We start from the raw sequence: 24,462 nt of genomic DNA, 5'->3' as shown, positions 1-24,462 counted from the left end.
ACAAACTCCCTTCCAGCATTCGATGACTGGACGACCGGAAGTTCAAGACTACTGCAAAAGACTTGATGATGAAAAGACCATACTAAAAGGTGGCTTCTTTGAAGATAATCTAGAGCGGAACAGTTTGTGACGCAAATTTCCTGCAGACAAGTACTCGTATGGTAACGCAGGAAATTCCGATGAAGTCCCAGGAATCGCACGAGTCGGGTTGCTGGGATTTTCCAGGAGTCGGTAGTGATTAGGATAGCTTCATCGACACTAGTGATCAGTGTTACCAACATGAAATAGACACAAAAAAGGCCTACAAAATTTACAAAAAAGTCAAGAACCCCACTTCTGTTGGTTAGTCTACCAGTAATAACAAAGTAACCTATTGTTGTAAAAATTCCAACTTCTTATATTTTGCCATGTAGGCTAGGCCTAGTAGGTCTTCTTAATGAACACAATTAAATTATTCTGCTGAGTCTGACAAAATAGGCTACATCTTAAGTAAGGCTCAGTAACCGAGATTTACTACTATTATTACCTAACTAAGTACCGGTACTTACTAAAATAATAAACTTTAAAACATCTGGATACAAATTTAATATGGGGATAAAATAGTTGTATTAATAGTCAAAACTCTTACCTATGTTCTTAACCCTCCGAGTGTCCATAGTTTAGGCCTTAATGTCCACCTATTTTTGGCGCATTTGCAAGGTATATTAAAACGGATCTGAGAAGCTTAAAACAATGTTAATTCTACTGTTCTACATACCATTTTGTTTGGAAAATCATGGGCTTCAATATCATACATAAAACATAAGGAATATTTGTTTCAAAAAAATTTTTTAGGTCAAAAAAAATAAGTTCGTGCTCAATGAAATTGTATAAGTTATAGGCCTATAAATATTTGAAAATAGCCACTTTGTTCTAAATTTTATGAGGATTACAAATATATAATAATATAAGGAAGTAGATTTGCAAATAAATAAGTTATGGGCAAAAAACAGATTTCAGTACATAGCGTTTAGCTAAGAATGCATAGCCTAACCATAGCTAGGAATCTGGCTGATCATTAACATCAATGTCACTACCAACTTCATCCGGATCGTCAATAAGTCCTTCAACATCACTAATATCATCTTCTAGTGCATTACGTATATAACTACTACTGTCCATTTTTAACCACTAAACACAACGATAAACGTACAAAAACACACAAGTCACTGATGTGAAATAACCAAGTTGTCTAAAACACGAACGTCAGCTGTCTGCTACAATTACGATCGGCTCGGAGAACATAAAGCGCTTAGAGACAGACCTCTGGAGAAAGCTTAGAATCTAACGAAAAGAACGATACCTAACTCGATCCAGTTCAATCCTATTCAGTCAGTCATAGAGCCTTCGCCGTAAACGATGTTCGTGACGCGTGACACTACACAAAGTGTGTCGTGAGTCGATTTTTCGACGAGTGACGCTGGGAGGGTTAATAAAAGCATGAATTTAAAATAGAATTTTCTTTCCAATAGAGCAAACTAATAATGCCGATAATATAACAATATCTTTAACTTAAGCAGGACTGACATTGAACTGTCCATTGTGCAATACCGTACTAGCTGACTCTCTGAATTTTCTTCATTGGATTTATTTGCTAGCCATGTTTTGTGCGTTAACGCAAGCATATACATAGCTGACCTTTATGTTACTGCTTTTTAGTTGCTGTATAGTATTTTTCAAAAAATTGAAATTCGTATGGTCAAATTTTGTCAATTGATTTTCGCATTAAAATTATTCCTACCCACTTTCTAGGTTTTGGCAGTGACATTCACTCTTGACGATAAATTATCCTCGATACACATACCAATGCTTCAGAATCGGTGGCATCGAGAATCAGCACATCTCTACCGGAAAGCTTTAAATTAGCGCTGTTTTTGGGCTGAGTAATCAGCTGATATGATAGAGCATCACTTTCCCGTTGCCCGCTAACCCCAACACAAGTCTCCACGCAGACAATGTATTACCCTACAACAACATAACCTAATTAACACTACAGTATTTTGTATGCCTTTATATAAACGGCAAGATAAAAAACAGTTGTTAAACACAGTTCTCTAGTTTGGAAAATGTAAACAAAACGTTAGTAAGAACATATGATAACTTCTAACAAGCAACAGTTTTTTTTTGTAATTTTTAACCCTCTGCGCTACACACTTTGTGTAGTGTCACGCGTCGATTTTTCGACGCCCGAACATCGTTTACGGCGAGGCTCTATAACTGACTGAATCGGATTGAACTGAGATCGAGTTAGGTAGGTACGGTATCGTTCTTTCCGTTATATTCTAAGCTTTCTCCAGAGGTCTGTCTCAGCGCTGTATGTTCTCCGAGCCGATCGTAATTGTAGCAGACAGCTGACGTGCGTATTAGTAAACAGCTAGGTTACCCTGGGACCGATGACTGACGTGTTTTATTACGTTTATCATTGTTTTAGTGTTAAAAATCAAAAGTAGTGATATACGTGGTGCATTATAAGAAGATTTAAGTGGTTTTGAAGTGCTGGTTGATAATCCTGAAGAAGTAGGTAGTGATATTGATGTAAATTATCAGCCAGATTCCTAGCTATGGTTAGGCTATGCATTCTTAGCTAAACACTATGTACTGAAATCTGTTTTTTGCCCATAACTTATTTATTTGCAAATCTACTTCCTTATATTATTATATATTTGTAATCCTCATAAAATTTAGAACAAAGTGGTTATTTTCAAATATTTATAGGCGTATAATTTATACAATTTCATTGAGCGCGAACTTATTTTTCTTTCAATTTTTTCCAAAATAATTTTTTTTCCTAAAAATTTAGTTTGAAACAAAAATTCCGTAAGCCTATGTTTTATGTATGATATTGAAGCCCATGATTTTCCAAACAAAATGGTAGGCCTATATAGAACATTAGAATTAACATTGTTATAAGCTTCTCAGATCCTTTTTAATAAAACCTTGCAAATGCGCCAAAAATAGGTGGACATTAAGGCCTAAACTATGGACACTTGGAGGGTTAAGCGAGAAGGAGCCTCATCCCTTTAGCTGGGGGCCCTCCGCGATCGCGGACCTGCGGACCTAGCCAGTCCGGGCCTGCCTAGATCCCACACAACTTGGCAAACTTTTGCCAAACTAGGCAAGCAGAAACTTGTCTGATGGGACAAACTTGTGGACGTCACACTAAATTTAAAAGGATTTAACTTAGCCTAAGTAGGCCTAACTTAAAGATTAAAAATTAAGTCGCAATAGAAATTTTAAAACATTAGTTTTAAAAGGGTGTCACCAACTTCAATTTTCCCATTAATTGGTTGGTTGAATACCGTAGCGATAACGTGTAGGCCTAGTAGTTAGGCCTGACGTCAGGCCTAGCCTTCGAATTATGACAAAGTTTGGCTCACTAAAACTGGTAGGGAAATATTAATATACAACTACACACAACTCACCAAACGACGAAATATACTTACACATTTCACCACAAAACTGTGATGGTAACTTAGCTTCAAATCAAAGTGGCTTGAACGCGAATTTATCAAGACCACGATTACTATAAAAATACCACGAAGACGATGGAAGTACGAACTTGAAACAAGTAACTTCGAAAGGAATAGCCGCCAGCCGGGTCGAGAATAAATAACTAGACAAGAATTAGTTTATAGTTTAGTTATTTAGTGAGTATCATGTATTATATTAAAGTATTCATTAAAGTCTATCAGAATCAGACAGAACAACACAGGACACACACAACGCATACACAAACAAACATAAACATAAACAAAAACAACAAACGTAGGAAAAATATTTGCGAAAAAAAATAGAGGAAAAGGAAACTGACATTCAAGAAGACCACCACACAAAGAACAAAATATTGTATTGGAGGTAAAAGCATTGATTATTATACTCATGGTGAGGGGATAAATGAGTGGAATGTTATAATTGACTCAAGATAGCGATCTTGATGGAAAGTGAGCAGTGGCTCACTCTCCCCCCAAGAGATGTATAAAGGGATTTGGGAGAATCTCCGCGTTCTAAAATAACAATGAAAATTCTCTCCCCGTCATTGCCTCCCCTTGGATTCCAGGAAGGACAGCGGGGGAATATCGGTGCACCGCTGGGGCAGGATTACGGGTCGCGGCGAAGTTTCGGTATCTACCTGGATTTTGCGGGGGAGTTTCGGTGCGCCCGTCTGAACTGTAACGTGCCGTAACTATGTGTGAATCAACCTTTAGTGTAAATAAATGGTGTGGATGCTAATTATGGATATGTTAAAGATAATTGATCAGCTGATTAAATACGAGCATATCTATTAAAAGCCCAATGATCAAGGATAGCTGGGTCCAGATGAAAAACAAAACAAAAGCTAACTACTCTGTCTTTTCTGGGGGTCGGCTACTGTCCTTCTGATTGTTATCGATATGGGAGCATGTCATCATCCATACACATACATGTTTGTGGATTTTAAGCGCTCAAAAAATGTAGGCAGCTGTGCTGTGATTTAAATCAACATTCCTAGTGTTAACTTCTGGCATCAACCAATAACAAATCTGTTTAAGGCACCATGCTGGTCGATCGGGAGGTAGTCAAATGGTCATAAACAGATCCCACTTCCCGAACAGCTCACCTTTACTACTTCTTTCACCACTTCCTACGTCACGGACCGCAAGCTAGTGTCGTCATTTGGTTATATTTATGATCCATACCATTCCTGTTCTAATATCTGTATAATAATGCTATCACCTATTTATATATCTACTGCATTCAAAAGTCAACAGCTGATCATATGTCTTTGTTTATGTGTCAAATACTGCTTCCATAAGGATTACATTGAAACTTTGAGACCCAGTGGGGCGGATTCCTGAGAGACTTTTTTAACGCCATATAGATGTTGGCACTCACCGATATGGTCTTTATCACCATGCAAAATTTGAAAACGATATATTCAGCCGTGTAGGAGGAGTTTGCTTATTACGAAATGCATAAGAGTCGACGTATAAGAGCTTCGCTCGCATCGCTCGCTCCGCTCAATCAGTTATTGAGATGGGTTGGGGACGCCACCTAAGTGCATATTTTAACCCAAACATAGGTGAAGAATGAGTGTAGAATGAATTTAGATGATCTTGGCAGCTTTGTTACTGACTAAGACCAGTTGTATCATCAGTCAGGACCGTTTATGAAAGCCCAATTATCAGGAACAGCTGAGTTTTTGGTGGCAATGCAACGGGTTGACTGCCAGTATGGTACGGGGTTGTCGGAGCGACACCTGGACGACCATACCATATAGTTCTTTAGCACAGGCCCCCTAGTTACAAAAAAATTTGTCAGCATAATTAAGTTTCCGAAAGAGAACTCTAGTTCTAGGAATACGGTAGATCACATGTAACGTAGGGGGGAACTTTTACCATTTGTCATTCAGCTAAATAAGCATTAAAATGACACCTCAACCGTTAAAATCTGGATCGCTAAAAAGGGACGCAGCATCGAAACCCTTCATTGTATTAAAAAGAGTGCAGCATACCTAAAATTCATTGGGTCAGTATGTACGCTGTCTAGTGAGATCGATTTTATAAAAGTTTAATTAAACAAGACAGATGGGAAAGCATAAAGTTTGCTTTGGGAAGAATATACAGGGTGGTCATAAATTATTGTACACATTTTAAGATCAAATAAATAAAAAACCAAGCAACATAGAACCATGGAAATTGGTTTATTAAATAGCAAATTTAAAACAGTTTTATACAGTAACTACAAAAATTTAATTATAAAAATGTCAACAATTATGAAAAGTAGTTTTTAAAAAACAGTCAAAATCACCTAAACTGTTATTGTAAGCTATGTTCTTTTGAGATGAGGACCCTTCAGACTATATGTTGGACACGTCCCAGTCGTTCGAACTGACTGTACCACCATTTTATGAAAATTTTACATAGGGAATTACGGCTATACTCTAAACAAAACCTCCTTCGAACAGATTTTGCAGATTTACTTTCATTAAATCAAAGATTTTTCTTTTTATTGAACCCTAGTAAAATTGTCACTTTTAAGTCAGTTTAAGGCTTGATTCACCAAATAGCATACACAGCTGGTGTAGAAAGGTCCATCGTTGGTTTTGTTATGCTAACTATGCCATGCTATCAATGCTGTATATGCCACAACACGAGTCATTGAGGAAAAAAACTTACACAAACTGTTTGAGTGATTTTTGCACATTTTTTATAACCACTTTTTAAAATTATTGACATTCATGTAATTATTGTTTTGCAGTTACTGTATAAAACTATTTTCCATTCATAAAACAATTCCCAAGATCTATGTTGCTTGGTTCTATGTAACCTTAAAATGTGTCCAATAATTTATGACCACCCTGTATATTCTTTGCTGCAATTGAGGTTCTGTGTTAAGCACTCATCTGTCCTGTTGTCTGTTAGTTCCAAACTAGTATTCTCCATTAGTCCCTAACTGACCTATCCCTATATTTGCCTTTCACTTCAGTTGGTGACTCACTCACTCCTCAAGCCCTGGATGGCTAAAAACTGAATTGATGGTTGAACCTTGAACCAGCTGTGAAATAGAGTATGTTTTGCCAAATTAATTGATGATTAAGTACAACAAAGAGTTGAAATTTTATATTTTAAATAGGTACATGTTTTTTTTAATTTAATATTTTTATCCTAAGCTCTAAAGTTAGTTAAACGTCCTTTCAAACTTCATGTTGCAAATTATTAATTTTGTTTGAATTAGATGTACATCATAAAAAAAATATGAGTAACTAAAAATCAACTTGTGGCCAAGACTTTATTTTGGAGTAAAAAATTTAAAATGTTAAAAGTATTAACAATGTCCACGCAAGGGTTATACAGTTTAAAATATAAAAAAATAACTACAATAACGATAACAAGTTGTTTGTCGGAATGTTAAAACAATAAAACTATAGGGTTTTTTAATAATATTTGAACATCTATATATATAAAAGGCAAAGCCCTCACTGACTGACTGACTGACTGACTGACTGACTCACTCACTCATCACTAATTCTCCCACTTCCCACTTACCTAGGAGGCTGAAATTTGGTACACTGATTCTTTAGGCATTAAATAGGAAAACTAAGTAGTTTTTATTCTGATCGGACTCTCGGGCTCCGCCCCAGTGGCTCTGGAGTTTCCCATGTTAACCTTATGAGTACTCATATTTAAATGGAATTAATGAATCTTAACAGCTGTTTCAATTAAACAAGTTGGTTCTGTTCTATGATGTGCAATAGCATTAAAGTTACAAGGATTACCAACAGGGTGCAGCACTATTATTTTTTTTTTTTTATTTATGACAACAGCTAATTTGCAACCAATAGGTGAGTGAGCGTAGCGAACGAGCTAACCTGAAGGCTAGTGAGCGCAGCGAATGAGCTCCAACCCAAAAGTGAGTGAGCGTAGCGAACGAACTTCAACCAGGACGTAATTGAGCCATGCGAACGAGCTCATCTTGAAAATTAAAAAGTTAAACGGGGCAAAGCCCGCGGGTACAGCTAGTTTTAAATAAAGTAACAAATGAAATTTAATCCAGTTGAAGCCATACAAAAGTTGCTTTATTTGTTTTCCATTACATCTTTATACACATTTCTTTATCACTTGGCTAATGGGACAATGTTAGGTTTATTTATTTATATTCAGATTCTTAAGAGTTTAAAACTATCCTGTCAAGTTTCAAAAGTTTGTAGTTATAAGTTAATATCTTAAACGTAAAAATTTACTGCTCAACTTCGGCCCTGAACATAAAAATCTTTCTTTTGTCATTGAATGTATGTGACTATTTTATCATTAATCGCAAATTTATTTATTTTATGTTGTTACTCTCCCAATATTTTTCTTTTGATTACTTGCTTGGAAAAATTGTACACATTTTGTTAACATTACCCTGAGAAAAACTAGTTATTTATTTAAAACAAATTATAGACTAACAATAGATTTATTACTAAATCATAACTAACTATGGTTTTTGTTTGTTACTTAAATTTACTTTTTTACCTTTATATAATTTCGTTTGCTGTGTATTTAATGACTTTTCTAACTTAAATAATAGTAAGATGTCAATAACATTATGCCTAATCGAAGTTCAATACAATAATTAATCAACAATATCAGTATTCAGGCGTTGAACGCAATATGGGTACATGCCTGTATTGTGTGTATTGCGCACTTACAGTTTGCAGGCGCTGTAGAAGTCGATTTACAAATGGTGAATTTTTATAGTTTACAAATACTACAGTTACCTACTCGTGCCATGTATTTGCGTAACTTTTTATATACAAATGAAATATATCTTGTCCAATTAATATTAGGCTAGTTATTAAATTTATAAGCATGAAAACAAAGTAATACGCTTGTATAATGATGTATTAAAGTGTTTATACATAATAGTGTATTATAAAAATAAATTAAGACAACAATTTTATATAATGTAATAATCTGATTTAAAACCCACGTCCAAAAAAATATATCTCAATTAATATCAACGAGTTGAGTATCATTATTAGGAATACATTTATTGATAATGTCCTTTAGAAAATATACTTAATATACAAAAGTATGTTGCAAGTTGCAGTATTTTTTAAATAATAAAAAGTGTAAGTCACACTTATTAATTACAACACTTTGGCATGGAATACCTAAAGTATAGTTATACAAGAATATTGGGATATAACATAAACATAGCAAAAATTGTCTTCTTTTTATAGAAAGTAATAGCATAGACAAAAAGAATTAAATATTTTTATTCTTTTTGTCCATGTAAACATAGTTATAAAATAGAAAGCCAAACAGTGACCAAAGCTAGGTTGTTTTACAATGAAACATGTACATATGTGTTACAATGCAAGGCGTTTTCTGTTTTCACCCACATATGTAAATACCCCCGCCGCAGCAAACCTGCAGACTAAGCGAATTTCCTTTGACTGATTGGATTTATACTGAAATGTCTACTTAAAAATATAACATTTATTCTTGATTTAAATAGAATTAGTTTAACAAGTACTTAGGATTGCTGCATCAGGGTGGTTAAAACTGTTTTTTTGTAAAATATGAATAGTTAGTGAGAAATAAAAACATTTTCCAAATTTGATCAAAATATGTTCACATCAAGCAAACTACAACAGTTTACTTATTCTCCATAAGAATAACATGGGAATTTTAAATTTACAATTTTTTTGAATTTTCTCCGTAACCATTAGGCGCATAATAACGCTCCAATATACTAAATTATTTGTTTTTTAAGCTCTACTAAATGGTTTGGAAAGAAATTGCTAAATTTTATGTTTTTTGGGTCAAAAATAGGAAAAACCTATTTTTACCCCATAAAACCCCCCGTAAACCCCCGTTCCCATGGTCCGATCAGTCTGGATCGCGAACTCGTTCGAATAAACGTACGTTTACACGCTTGTACCAAATTTCATCAAAATCGGATCATTTTTGCTCGAGTTATCGTGCTGACGGACACACACACACACACACACACACACCCACCATCACACACACACACACACACACATATATATATATATATATATATATGAATTTGAACGGATGGTGTTTTTGGCCTCTAGGGACCTCAAAACGAAAAAAAAATCGGTCCCGCGTCCAGGTCTTACCATGAGTACTACGGTAATAGCTTATTCCCTATATGGGAAATTCGCTAAAAAAACATGTAATCGGAATTTCTTCAATTAGTTATGATTTTCTGTTTATAATTCGATATTCCGTCTCCAGCACAGCAGCCCATAAGGCCATTGTATTTTTTTCAATTGAAATTAATTTCTTGTGCTTATTTTTGACCCTATTTTAATTTATTAAGTGATTCTGCACATCTACAGGAAAATATCTTTCTGACAATATGCGCAGATTTTCCCAGCTACCAGCTATAGACATGAGCTGAGAGAAAAGGTTTTTAAAATGCTTATCTATTAATATATAGATTTGTAGCTAGGATTTGTTTGAAAAGATATTCATATACTTCCTAGCGTATCAATAGAAGAGTGACCACAATTTGTTGGTCAGTCATTAAATGGTTGCGCAGAGTTTAGAGTCTAAAATGGATCGATTCGTTGGAAGGGGTGTATGTAGTGGATCCAACGTCCAACAATGAAACAAAACATCTGATATTTCGGTGAAATGAACGAATATTCGTCTGCTACTCGCGAGGCTCTGTTAATTACAGCTGCAATACACAGAAAACCTCGTTTGTGTCGTTCGTACATCGATGCTGGACATACAATTACAGAGATATTAATAATTGGATCCAATAGTGTTAATAGGGCTTAGTATTGTTTTTACACACATTGAAAATGTTTAACACATATAACATCTTTTCTATATTAACATCCATTAAAATGTAATTTGAAAATTGAGTTTAAAATATTAAGTCAATTCGACGTCATATAAGAAAGAATTTTAAATCATATAAATTAATTTAAGTTTTCTTTTACTTCTAAGCTTAATGTTTAGTGTAGAAACTCTTGTTTCGTAATTATATGGGCTTAGAAAATTTAGATTACATCAAATCCTTGAACAGGAGGGCCAAGTCTAAGCATGTTTTGCCACGTCAAAGAACAGCCTAAACAGCTAACGAATAACGATTACAAACATTATATTTCTAATAAATCGCAATCTAGAAAGCAAACGGTTTTGTAACATTTCAAATGGTGTTTCAAATGGTATAATCCAGTAGGTTGTTGTAGTCATATTGAATGCAACACTCAACACATTGAATACACAATACACTATACAGGATATTACGGTCTGTACTAACTCTATCCACTGCATTGGTTCAACAACACACAAGTAAGTGTGTTGTGCTTGTTTATCATGGTAAAATACTATATCAATGTATTACTCCTGTTTAATCAACGTCTTGATTGTATACCGTATTCTGTTCGGTTCAATGGTGTAAATAAAAATAACAGTTCTCAGTCCGCGCCCCTGAGATCGTGTTTTGAAGTGATAACTGACATTTTTTTAGTTTTTCCATTCCTCTTTTTGTTTTCATTTGACTTTCTAAATACTGTATGTATTGCTTTCAGCTATTTTGTTTTCCACTGTTAACATGTTTGGGATAATGATTGATTTCCTCAGGAGATGGGATCAGATGCTGGATTACAAGACATAGTTTGGTATGTTTTATCTATGGTGTAACTTAATCAGTAATGGAATATGTGTATGAAAAAATTCCTTGAACCTTAAAACACATATAATATGGTTGATTAGAGTAGCTGCCCGCATACACGTTAAGAACAAAAATAAAATTAAGCTCTAACGTTATAACAATTAAGTACACATTTAGAAAAGCAAAGAAAAAAGCTAATATGAATATCTTTATTTTTAATTTGATTACCGAGCAAATCCATCGAATACTTGCCTTGGGCACCGTCAGGTTGCTTTTCAGATTATTAAGATGCATTGAGGTATCAGACAATGGCGACCCATGGGACCCTTGCTCTTTTATTCGTCCTCGAAATGTAACGTCGAAGTGTAAATGTAATGATCCACATTTTCATGTCAGGTTTCGTGATCTTCGTTTTGGTTTAATGTTTGCTATTTTTAGAGCGCCTATGGTGAAACAGTGACAAGAGATTACGCACACACACAAACAAACTTGTCTCAATTAAAAACGAACAAGATATATTATTTTTAGAGGTATTTTCAACATATTGTTTGATAATATATTATAATAATGTTCATGCAATGTAGTAAAATGGTTATATTTTGAAAGAAACCCTGTCAAATGTAAACTATGTCCACTAAATGTCAATGGTTAAAAACAAAACTACTATTACAACGGCTTTTAGGGGAGTCTTCTGGTTCGGTTTCATATTTTAAGGGACCAATTTATTTTCGCGGTGTATGACCGACAACTAAACGTGAATGAGCTCCAAACCCAACGTGGTTCGAATCCCGCCAAATCACCAATGGAATTTAAGTGATAATGCCGCAACCCCTTGGTCTAACCTGAAGTAATGTGAAACACAATCCTAGGCTCGGGTCTAGCGTCCTAGAACAACAAAACCAACGTGGTTAATGGCGAGATTTGAACCACTAGGACGAAGGTCATCTTAATTTATTCTGAACACTTTGGAAAATCTAAAAGTAAGTGTGTTTCATACACTGGAGTTCAATTTAAAAACAAAGCATACCTGATGGACTGAAATTAATCTAAAATGGGCCCACACCATCGTATACGTATAACTCTGTAACATATGTAGACAAAATTAGTACAGTAAGTTACATAACATCACAGGTAAAGGACCAGATTTTGTATAAACAAATATACATGCTACGATAGCTTGATTCGATAAAAAACAGATTATACCATAAAATAAAATAAAAATAATGACAATAGTTTTGACCACGATGGTTGCTGCGGTGTGCGGGCTGTAGTCGTAGTCAGCTGTTCGGTCAATTGTTACCAACAGCAGCTGTGGCTGATAACTTTGACCTACCTAACCTACCCTTATCACACACTTTACATTATAGTCAATAAAGTTGATGAAATTAAATAGTTGCTGTTTTGTAGTGAATATTATACCGATTTATATAAATTGTATATTCACTTTGTGAAATTTTTCTGTAAATGTCGTGAGCAATTTTTATCTTATTGCTGGTCTTAAAATGCCTTAAGGCTTTCCCTTCAAAGCTATCAAAGTTATGGGAAAAAATCTTTTGCTTAATAAATTCGTGGTAAACTATTTGATTTTGAGATGCAGTATTTTGGACTCTCTCTCCCCCTGTTTAAAATTATCTGAACCACAGAGAATCATACAACTATACATTGACAAGAGTTAGTCACACAAAAGTTGATACGTGTATGTTCAAAGATATTTTTACAGAGCGTAGAAATACAAAATGTATATTGATTTATTTACACTGCAGACGAAATAAGTACAATTTGATTTGAGCTTGTCAGATGTTAAGTCTCTACCGCTGAGTGAAAACTAAAAAGCCAAGGTTGTTAAACATTCGCAACGCAATTCCCGTGAAAATACCCATTTTTCGCAGAGTTAAAATTTACTACCTTTAAACGTCACTGATATAATCTGACCTCCTGATCTCAATATTTTTGAATTACTACAATATTAATTCAATCACACATGGTTTACATGCTTCCAATTTACTGATAGTTACAATTTTTTCTTTGTGTCATTTTTCCTCTCCTCCTCCAAAACAACACCATTGATGACGCAAGCAGGGGGGGGGGGTGTTTGATTTTGCTAAGGGATGGTGGGGGGGTGTTTGATTTTGCTAAGGGATGGTGGGGGGGGTGTTTGATTTTGCTAAGGGATGGTGGGTGATGAAAGGGGTTCAACACAGCCTCATTCAGAGTAACATCGGCGGCAACAGGCAACAGGTAGGTTCTGCTACAAACTTGTTTGAATTTTGTATTAATAATAATTTATAAAATTATACATTATTAAAAGACGACCCTTAACAAAATGCAAATCAAGACTGTAAATGTATAGTTAAATTTTAAAAAAATTGACCGTACATAATTAAAATACAATCATACAAATTTGGGTACTTTCTGTTAAAAGGAACATTCATTATTATCGATGATTTTTTTCTCGATATATCGATATTAACAAATTGAAACATATCAGCTGACAAATACGATAAATACTATTCAGTATCAGTATCAACAAACAATACGGTAATCAAAATGAAACTGTTAAAAAAACCTTGCATAACTAACCAAACTGGCTTTGTAACATTTTAAAATTCTTTGTTTAACTTGCCTTTTCGGTTTTGAAAAGGAATTTTTAAATAGTACAACAAGTTTGGTTGGTTATGTTAGGCTAGCTTAGAACAGTTCCATTTCTTAATCCATATAATAGCCTATTTTAGCCTAAACTAGATCAGTTGTCAATTTGTCATTAACGACATTATTATAAATGGATCGGAAAACAAAAATATCGATATATCAAGAAAAAAATCATCGAATAATAATGAATGTTCCCTTTAACAGGAAAGTACCCAAATTTGAAATGTTAAAAAGTATAATCAAAGTTATACTTTTTAGGGTTTGTTATTAAATAAGGTATGTAATTAGTAAATCTTAATACATTGTTCGCATTTTTTCTCTCTTAACGTTGAAGAGACTTTAAATGTAATTTATTATTACAGCTTGAAAAGTTTTGAAAGTGTACCAAGTTTAGAACTATCTAATTAACTTCTAGAGGTACAAAAATCTAGTTACAAAATTATTAAGTTATTATGTATGAAACAGAAAGGGAGATGTATTGTTCTACAAAAAATATAAAAAAAATGGCAGACAATTAAGTTATTCACTAAAAAACATTAAATTGATTTATGATGTAAATGTATTGGTATTACAATAAAATAATAGATTCGCTAAACTTTTAAACAAAGTCGTTTACATTCATGCATACATTTTATTTTGCAGTATTTTATCTAAATATTTTGCATTAAAATAATTGATGTATCTTTAAGAGGAAATTAAACTTAGGACTGTCTAACTTGTTCTGAATCAAAGGGATTTTTAACGAAAACAATTTATTTCAATAATTATTAACAACGGCAATAGTGCATGTTATTAATCAAAATAAGCTATAAGATTAATTACTGATTAATATGATTTTACTATAGGTATAGTTTTAACACACAGTTTATTTTAAGAATATTAAATCTATGCATACGCACTTTGCAGAAGTCGTTTATTTAAGTTTACATGTATAACTAACGTTTATTTGTAAGTTTATAATAAAGGGTTAAAATAAAATTGCTTTGATTTATATTGAATCACTAAGTTATAAATATTAATTATTGTTAACGATTAATTAACTAGTAAAAAATTAATTCTGAATGAAAATAAATTTGATACAGTATTTATGGTGTTTATATTTTAGATTTGTAATTACTTAAAAAACTAAGTATAGTAATAAAATTGCATCATCCCTGTATAGTATATAATTTTATCGATTAAAATATTTTGAAATTTGTAATAATCTGATGATTAAAAAAAGGGAATTGGTCTGTCTAATAGTGTAAAATATATTCAAAATATAGTTTCAGGATAGTTATAACATTCCACAAAAACAAGGGATTTTAATCGGTCATATTTATACAAAGTGTTTATATTTTTAACATAAGTAAAAAATAATTAAAATTGAAAATTGTATTCCCAGTCTGCAGGATTGAAAATACAAATATCACCAGATATTATTCATGGTCTACGTCATTTTATTAAAGTTAAGTTATTACTTTCTTGATATGTTTCAGCCGGGGTTCGATATTGTTGGACTACTTCATTCGCTATTTGTATTGCAGTAAAATATATAGCATCCCAAAACTAGGTATTTAACTTCGTTTTAGCCTACACTAACATTTTACAATTCTTAATTTGAAAATGTGTAAAAAAACTTACTCTACAACAAACCGCTAAATTAGAGAAAAGTGATATTTTAAGCATAGAGACTTAAATGCCTATTTTTCAGCGAGGCAATAATATAATATTAGCATTTGATGATCAAACAATAACATTTAAAAATAGTCACACACTTCCGTACAATCTAAACTATACATTAACGAAACTGTGTTTTTGTCCCCACTAATTTGAGAGAGTGGCTGGGCGTAGAAACATGGTAGGGATGTCTAAAGAAAGGTCTTGGTCTGCAGATAAGCCATCAAAAAAGAAACGAGGTAAATTCTACTGGGGCTATGCCCCAGAGGCCTTTAAAGTCCCCTTCCAAGATTTGTTTACATTATGGCCATCTATATATTAATAGGCAAGTATGATTCTTTAAAACCTGTTTTCAGCTCGTGTGCATCGCAATTAAAATCTATGCATATTGCATACTGTTAGAAATATATTTCCCGTAGATGTGCAGAACCCTGTAGATGTTATATATTAAAATATGCAAAAAAATAAACACAACAAATGGATTTAAAATTTTAAAAATTAACATGGGCCTTAAGGGTTGCTACGCTGGTGACGAAATGACAACGAAAAATAAACAGAAAATCAAAACAAACGTAATAAATTACAATCACATGTTTTATATATAGGGTGGAAATAGAGAAGTCTGTACATTACATTATTTTTGGTCAAGTTTTCGACCATTGGACGACCTCTAGTTTGGATGATTTTACAATATTTTTTAATGACCCAGCTGTTAATATTTAAATTGTATTTCAAATAACGTGTAATAGGAAATTCGTCAAAATAGTGTTTGCAATGTTTTTTTCTGATTTTAAAATTGATTTTCTTTTGATCGTGTCATGTTTTGCAATATAATGTTCTATTACAAAATCAGTGGAAAATCTTAGTATTACAGTACCTCTTAAAATTAGTTCTTATCGAGTTAACTTATATCTATTGTACGGGTTGGTTTCTGTTCTGCCTTTTTTACCACTTTTGCCTATATAAGATAAACCATATGGTTTGAGCATGTATAGACCTACTAACGCTACAAAAACCATTTAATATTAATCCCTAACAAAATATTTCCAAAGTGCAACGAGCAGCAGTCAAAAAAATACTATTAAACTTACCCAGATAGTTACATAAAAATGTTCTCTAACTCGATACAACAAAAAGTTCAGGCCACAGCCATGCGCTAGGATTGTGAAATTCACAATTCTGCTTATATTTATATAGGCCTAAACCAAAAGATTCTTCATCTGCAGAAGAAGTTCATTTAGTTCTTATCGTGTTGAAGAGCATCCGAACTTTGCCTAAAATGTTATCTTGGCAGATGATTTGCAGTGGCCTATCACGAACCGTGGTCCACTTAACTTACTGAGATGAGATGAGATTTCTAAAAATAACACTGCACTTTGCTTGAAAATATATTTGCACTAAGAGTAATAACCATTTAAGAGTTGTCATCAGTGGTAGGCATATTGGATTTTAGTCCCATAAGAGCAATTTAAACTTTGAAACAGAATTAAAAAAAAAACCCCTGTTGTAATATAATAATGATTGAACTTTAAAATAAAGGTTTAGTGGTCCTCTAGCGAGTCTAAAAAGATTTTAGTTTTGCCATTTTCTCTCCAAGTTAATGATAATTAATTAAACCTTAATTAAATAAATTATTAAGAAAATACAAAAACAAATATTTGAAATATAATTTCCCGATTCCCCAGTACTCTATGTTATAAACCTAGTTATACATTTTCAAAACTATATCTTCGGCATGCTGCTATAAATGATGGTATGTTCTGTCAAATTTAAAATTGCTCTTATGGGGTTAAAATCCAATATGGCTACCACTGATGAAGACTCTTAAGCAGTTGCTGTAAGTAAGAATGTACCTTTTCAACAGATATTTGTTTCTCAATAACATAGATTTAATTCGCCTTGCGCTGACGAAATCGCGGAAGTGTTAACCACAAAAGATACATCTACACGATTTCAATATCTAAATGTTCTTCAAAGAGGAGATGAAACCAGTTAACTAACTAATAATAGCACTGATGACGTACTGGAAATATTTTATCCATTGAACATTCAAACAATCTTGTAATTTGCGCAGGAGTCATGGTTATTTTAAAAACATATTTACTACTTATTAAACAAAGCTTAATGTTAAAGTGTTGATGATATAACTCTATTTATCGCATTTAGATTAATTAACGTAAGCCGCTTGAAAGTAACCATTGATTTCGAGTGGTTTTTAAATTTTAAATACACATAATTGTAAATATCATGCAGTACGTTCACATCACCGGTATCAAAACACTTAGCCTGACCACACGTCTATCCTTAATGATTATTAGCACGTTATTTTAACCGTTCTCCGTTACAGTGACCCAGTCAAGATGAGTGGATCTGGTAAAAGTCTTCTGGGTCTGTGGCTGTATCGTTCTGGCGAGGAATGGACCATCAAACAGAGCGTACCCAAGCCTACGGTGAGTCACTGTGTTTGCTTGTTAAAACATTAAAACATACCCAGATACCACAAAGATATCTCAACCCATTTCCAAAACTACTTAAATTTGGGATAAAACATTCTAAAATATCATAAATTTTAGCCAAAATAGCTTTTGCAAAATCGGTCTGAAATTAAAATAAAAACTCGCAAAGTTCAACAAAATGTACCAAACCCATGGCTAAAATGTCTCAAACTGTTGCAAATTCGTACCGAACTTTAGATAAATATCACATTTCCGCCAAACATATCCCAAACAATCAGCCTAACACATTTAAAATATTTAGCAAAATATCTAAGATTTAAGCAAAAATATAATTATCTGTTGCCAAAACATCTCTAACTTTTACCAAACAAGCTAAATACTGCTGGTTTGCAACAATATTATCCAATTTGATGAACAATTCCTGTATATTACCTATGTTTGTAGGGTGATGCTACCTTCACTATTGCATTGCTTAGGGTGTGGGGGTGGGTTAATAACCAAACAATATACAATACGGGATGGCATGATCGGATTTTAGTTTTAGCCAAATGTGTTTACAGCTGCCCAAGAAGCTGCCGCAGCCTTCACAGTCGTCCCAAGGGGGTTCTCAAGACACACCCATCAACTCTCTCATATTTTCCCTCAAGAACCAGGTCGGAGGTCTAGCAAGAGCTCTGCAGGTGTTTCAGGTAGGAGGAAGACACTTTTAAAATTTTATTTCTATGATTCATCTGCTCAATAAAAAACTTCATCAGCTCGTCACCATAGACGTGTGGTGATATTAATATAGTAGTTTTACGGTATGTTAGAGAAAGCGTTTTTACGCGACCACATGCTACCATGTTCGGCGAACAACTTCCTTAGATCTTTGGACTTCAGTCTTCATTGTAAATAGCCATGATTTAATAACCGACAACAGTGATAAGGGTGGTTTAACTTAAGTATGCAATGGTTTTTGTACCACGCTACACGTTAAATATTAAAAATAAGTCCTTAACACCATCAGCCACAGAAGAGTAATAAATTTTTCGCAGCTACAAAAGTACAAAACCAGGAAATCTGTCATTGTTATTTTTATTGGCTACAAAATCCCGCCACACCTTACAGAAACCCTGAAGACCAGTCTTTGGAAAAGTTCTTGAAGCTAAAAATTACAAATTACTAAACAATAAAAATGGATATTACAGTTTAAATGAGTACTTAATACTCCGGGCAATTATGGATCTTAACCCCAAATCAATTTCCTCCAGAGTCCAGAGCCTGGAGGATTCGTTTTCCATTGCTTAACCACTTCCTCTTCCCGCAGGACCTGGGCGTGAACGTCCTCCACATAGAGTCTCGTCCCTCGGGCAGACGTGACTCCGAGTACGAGATCCTGGTGGAGGTGAAGTGCGACAACAAGAGGATGGACCAGCTGATGGCTCTGCTGAAGAGAGAGGTCGCCGCCATCAATCTGGACACGTTTGAGCAGGGAGTTGACCTGCCACCGCCCACACCTCTCTCCGCTACCGCCTCATTTGGTAGGTATTGTCAAAACTAAGTATGGCCATGGTACAGCTTCTAACGTAGGACGATCGTTCACGACGTTTGTCGATCGCTTACGACATCGGCCGATCTCTTACGACGTCTTCCGATCGCTTACGACATCGGCCGATCGCTCACGACGTCTGCCGATCGCTTACGACATTGGCTGATCGCTCACGACGTCAGCCGATTGCTTACGACATCGGCCGATCGCTCACGACGTCAGCCGATCGCTCACGACGTCAGCCGATCGCTCACGACGTCAGCCGATCTCTTACGACGTCTGGCGATCGCTTACGACGTCTGCCGATCGCTCACGACGTCTGACGAAAATGGCCAAAAACAGCATACAAAAAGAGGTTGCTTTAGAACAACGCCCACCTATTGAAAATTTTGGGTTTCACTTTATTAATTGTTTCCCCTTTAATCCAATATTCTGGAATGTTAAGGTTTCACAATGACGTGCGGTCTTATCTATCCATTCAATTCAATTCAATTCAATTATTTAAGATGGGGACGCCACTATGTGCGTATTTTAACCCAAATATGAGTGAAGGATGAGTGTAGGATGAGTGGCGCGATCTTGTAGTCTTGTTAGTGACTAAGGCCGACATATTCCTTAGACACAGCTGTTAATTAATAGCCCATACAGCTAATGGCAACTAAGGGACCTACAGTTTATAGTGGAATCCGAACCACATTTTTCCTTGTAATTTACGAATTGGTCTAATTACCAGGATAATACTGCGGATAGTCGTAGTACTCACTAGTGCGGACGTTAATCCACACCAGGGAGCATCGCATCCACAGTGCATCCCTATAAATATCCACAATTCGTGACCTCCCAGTAGCTGGATTACAGGACGACGCCACCCGTCCCAGTCTATTCTATTCATAAGTGCATATTATGATGTGTAGGTATATTATTAAGGCAATGATTTATCAATATTATAAATACAATAAAGTCACTATGAATAGAATTCACTAACATTGTTATTTTTACATTATTGATTTCATGCAAGATATATTTTTAATATTTATGAAATGGATCAATCAATACTTAATATTAAACTAGTGTACCTGTTGCTCGAATTCGAGCAATTGCGAAGCATTACATCCGACTGAAAGATTATGGAAATACTCACGATCTACACAACAGTTAGATATAATCAAAATCTTTTGTAAATATCTTATCTTATCTTATCACAGTGTTAATTCAGTTTTATTTTTAGCCTATATCAAATTGTCCAGGATTTCTCGCTCTTTTCCATTGTAATAATTACACCAACCCAAGTTTCGTCTACAAATGCAATATGCCAAAGAATATAACCTACGTAAAATCTCCAAGAAGTGGTAAAAAAGGCAGAAACCAACCCATACAATAGATATAAGTTAACTCCTTAAGAAATCATTTTAAAAGTTACTGTGATATTAGGATTTTCCACTGATTTGGTAATAGAACATTATATTGCAAAACATGACACGATGCAGAAGAAAATCAATTTTAAAATCAGAAAAATCCATTGCAAATAATGTACTTCATTTTGACAAATTCAATAAATCACAATTTAAATATTAACAGCTGTTGCAATAAAAAGTAGTTTAGAATTATGCATATGGTCGTAATGTAAACAAATCTGAAGAGGCAACTGTAAAGGCTTCTGGGGCAGAGTCCCAAGGGAATTTACCTCTTTCCTCTTTTGATGGCTCATCTACAGACCAAGACCTTTCTTTAGAGACCCCTACCAAGTTTCTACGCCCAGCCGTTCTCTCAAATTAGCTTTGACAAAAACCCCGTTTTCCTCCATAAGAATAACATGGGATGGGAATTTAAAGGCCACGGGGGCAGAGCCCCAAGGGAATTCACCATGTTTCTCTTTTGATGGCTCATCTACAGACCAAGACCTTTCTTTAGACACCTCTACCGAGTTTCTACGCCCAGCCGTTATCTCAAAATAGCTGTGACAAAGAAAAACAGTTTCAAATTAATATATAGATTTTTGTGAATGGACTTTGAACTGGACTCTTAACTATTGCTTTGAATGAAATGTAATTTGTTTATAGTGTTTTGTTGCATAAAATAAATAAAAGGAGTCAGTGTACAATATGGATAATATCCATGAAACCTTTTATTTATTTTACTCAACAGACGTGTTAACCATAGGCGCCATATAAAACACAATATAACAGCCTCGTCTTCAAAACTAACAAGAACCATAACATTTTACACCCTGCTAATTTATTTCAACCCTTATTCTTTGATTCCAAACCTTACGATCGGTCACGTGTCCATGGTTTATTCAGGCAGCTGTTGAAAGTCAAATAGCACTAAAAGCTAGTGGAACTCAACCCGCCCATTTTGTTATCTGGAAACGTCGGGAAAATTCATGGAAAACAGAAGCACGGCATTACTCGCATCTGATCTCCTTCCCAAACACTTGAGTTTCCTTCAGAACCACCCACACCACCCGGCCAGATAAACACTTCAAACTTTTGTGAATTACTTTGTAACTGACACAATTTATTATGAGATTCATCATGGTTTATTTCCCATTTTTATCAAACTACGAGAATTATATTTGAATAAATAGTTCACTATAACTAAGAAATAAATAATTATAAAAATATCAGCACCAAATACCTAATTGGTAATTTAAATTAAAATTTGTAATGCCGTTGCATTTCTTTCTATCAAGTCTTACTGTATGTTATTTTGTATTAAGGCACTATAGCCTACAATAACTGCAATTGTAAGTATAACTAAGTTTAAAATTGTTTTTTCGTTGTTAGTTGCGTGTGCATTTATATCTACGAGGTATAGCCACAATATTAGACCAATATATTAGTGATAAATATTTATTATATAAATAATATCAGCACCGATTATCAAACTGGCGTAGTATCGACAGCCAATAGCATCTCCGGGAGATATGTAAATTTGGTTAGTTTTATAAAATATATTGTTTAGTTATTCACAATAAATTGGTTTAAAGTGAAAAATATAGCACTTGAAAAACGTAACCAATGAGCGCTTTTACTTTCATTTTTGTTGATCCTGCTTAGAGGAAAATAACAGTATTCTTTACCACTTAATCTTCCCATAATCCAAACTCCTAATTTTGTAATCCTGTGATCGATATCAACATGTAAATAGGCCTACAGTAATCTTGAGTACGTACTATTCTATTTACTATTTCTATATACTATCTTTTTTCTAAAACTATTCTAATTTGTTCTAGAGGTTTGATTACTTTGAATGACTTGGTCTACACCTAACCGTTATAATATAATGACGTTTATAACTTTGTATTTTTACTAAATTTTCAGCATCAGTAGGCCTACAATAGAGTAAACATACCTATAAAATATTTAAACTTAATAATTCAGTTTAAACCTTTGGTTTCAAAGTATTATTTACCTAGAAAACATTCTAAACGTAAGCAATAAAACAATATAACATTGGTATCAAATTGGATTTTTTTTATTCAAAACAATATTACAGAGATTGCCTACGTCAAATCCACTATTGGATATAAGATGTTATCATGGTTGATTGTTTGTCAAACTGATCTGTTTCAACGTTTTCTGATATAAATGCATTCAGTGAACATTCAGTCAACGGTTTTTAAGTTTCAACAACTTTTATACACCAAATCTAACAACCATGACCTCATCGAATGCATAATTAATTTTCCCACAGATTTTGAAGAGATGCCGTGGTTTCCAAAGAAGATTTCGGATTTAGACAAAACCCAAAAAGTGCTCATGTACGGAACTGAACTGGACGCTGATCATCCGGTAAGTGGATTTAAAATGATTGGATTAGTTGCCAATGTTAAATAGGAAAATTATGATTTTACTTACTTAAAATATAAATATTAAAGTTATTTTAAGTCAATGCGTATTATTTCTCTGTGTACTGTACATTCACAAACATTAAATTGGATAAGATTTACACATTAAGAAAGAAAAAACCCATTAACACTCAGAACTAATTTCGTTTGTTGGTGCATTACCACTTTTATAGGTGGGGTTTTTTTAAAGATTTTTAGGCAAACCTATTTTTTCTGTGGAAATTCTATATTTTACACACAGTTTTGCAACATAATAAATTAATATATGACTTGATCGTTAGTATAATTTTGGACAGCTATATTTTGATAACGGCTGGGTCAAAAAACGTGTGCAGGAAAATATTTTAAAATTACGACACGAAACATATTTTCCTTTTATTGTATTACACATAAAATATATAGTATTTACAACAATTATAATTCTTATTCAAAGGCAGTTTCAAACGAAATTTTAATTAACTACTAGAAATTATACCGTCCTTTAACATTTATTAAACAACAAGTAGTCAACTCTTTCACATATGATTGTAAACACGACCTTTCTCCTGATGTTATACAATACAGCCAACGAGTATATTTTAATTTCATATAAATTTTGTGTACAATTTCACCATATTGTAGTTTATAATCATCCTAACACAGCGTTTGCAAATATTTAAATCTACTGGTAATCTTAATAGTCCTCCTGTCATCTTCATTAGTCTATTCCAACATGTTTGTTTTATCCCTTACATTTGTTGTATGTAACTGTCCACAGGGTTTCAAAGACCCAGTCTACCGACGACGAAGAGAGCAGTTCTCCAACATCGCACTCGCCTACAAACAGTGAGTAATTGATTTCTGTTGTCTTTGCTTTTTATCAAGCTTACAAACCCCACTGGAATGGCTATTTAAGTTAATTAACTATGGGTGATCGCGTTTACTTAATTATTAAGTGAAGCTGTTGTGAAATTCTTTGTATCATCAAACATTGCCAATCCTTAGTACACAAGTACAAGTAGTTCCCTTGTACAACACAACGCTTGTAAATACAATTTTACTTGTTTCCACCCTGCCTTACAGGTAATTTTACCTTTGGCTATATGGATACAGTATTGGGTAGCTAATTTTAGTGTAAATTTAACGAACCATAAAAAATATAAATCAAAATAAGTCAA

The 24,462-nt window shown here is 33.9% G+C and overlaps 1 protein-coding gene across 1 annotated transcript in view; it reads left to right on the top strand.

Moving 5' to 3' along the window:
* The first annotated feature begins 13,374 nt into the window (after positions 1 to 13,374).
* The window catches only part of LOC128994138 (tryptophan 5-hydroxylase 1-like), a 30,874-nt gene continuing 19,786 nt past the window's right edge, over positions 13,375 to 24,462 (top strand). The window contains exons 1-6 of the mRNA XM_054418439.1: positions 13,375 to 13,401; positions 17,819 to 17,921; positions 18,488 to 18,616; positions 19,234 to 19,447; positions 23,152 to 23,249; positions 24,063 to 24,130. Of these exons, the coding sequence (XP_054274414.1) occupies positions 17,832 to 17,921; positions 18,488 to 18,616; positions 19,234 to 19,447; positions 23,152 to 23,249; positions 24,063 to 24,130 (599 nt within the window). The 5' untranslated portion in view covers positions 13,375 to 13,401; positions 17,819 to 17,831. The remainder of the gene's footprint in view (positions 13,402 to 17,818; positions 17,922 to 18,487; positions 18,617 to 19,233; positions 19,448 to 23,151; positions 23,250 to 24,062; positions 24,131 to 24,462) is intronic.

The sequence above is a fragment of the Macrosteles quadrilineatus genome, unplaced genomic scaffold (genome assembly GCF_028750875.1).
Source record: "Macrosteles quadrilineatus isolate MER2022 unplaced genomic scaffold, UCM_ALF_1.0 Scaffold_5__1_contigs__length_97177068, whole genome shotgun sequence".
Classification (NCBI taxonomy): Eukaryota; Metazoa; Arthropoda; class Insecta; order Hemiptera; family Cicadellidae; genus Macrosteles; species Macrosteles quadrilineatus.
Note: the sequence above shows the minus strand (reverse complement) of the source record. Positions and strands in the feature narration are given on the sequence as shown.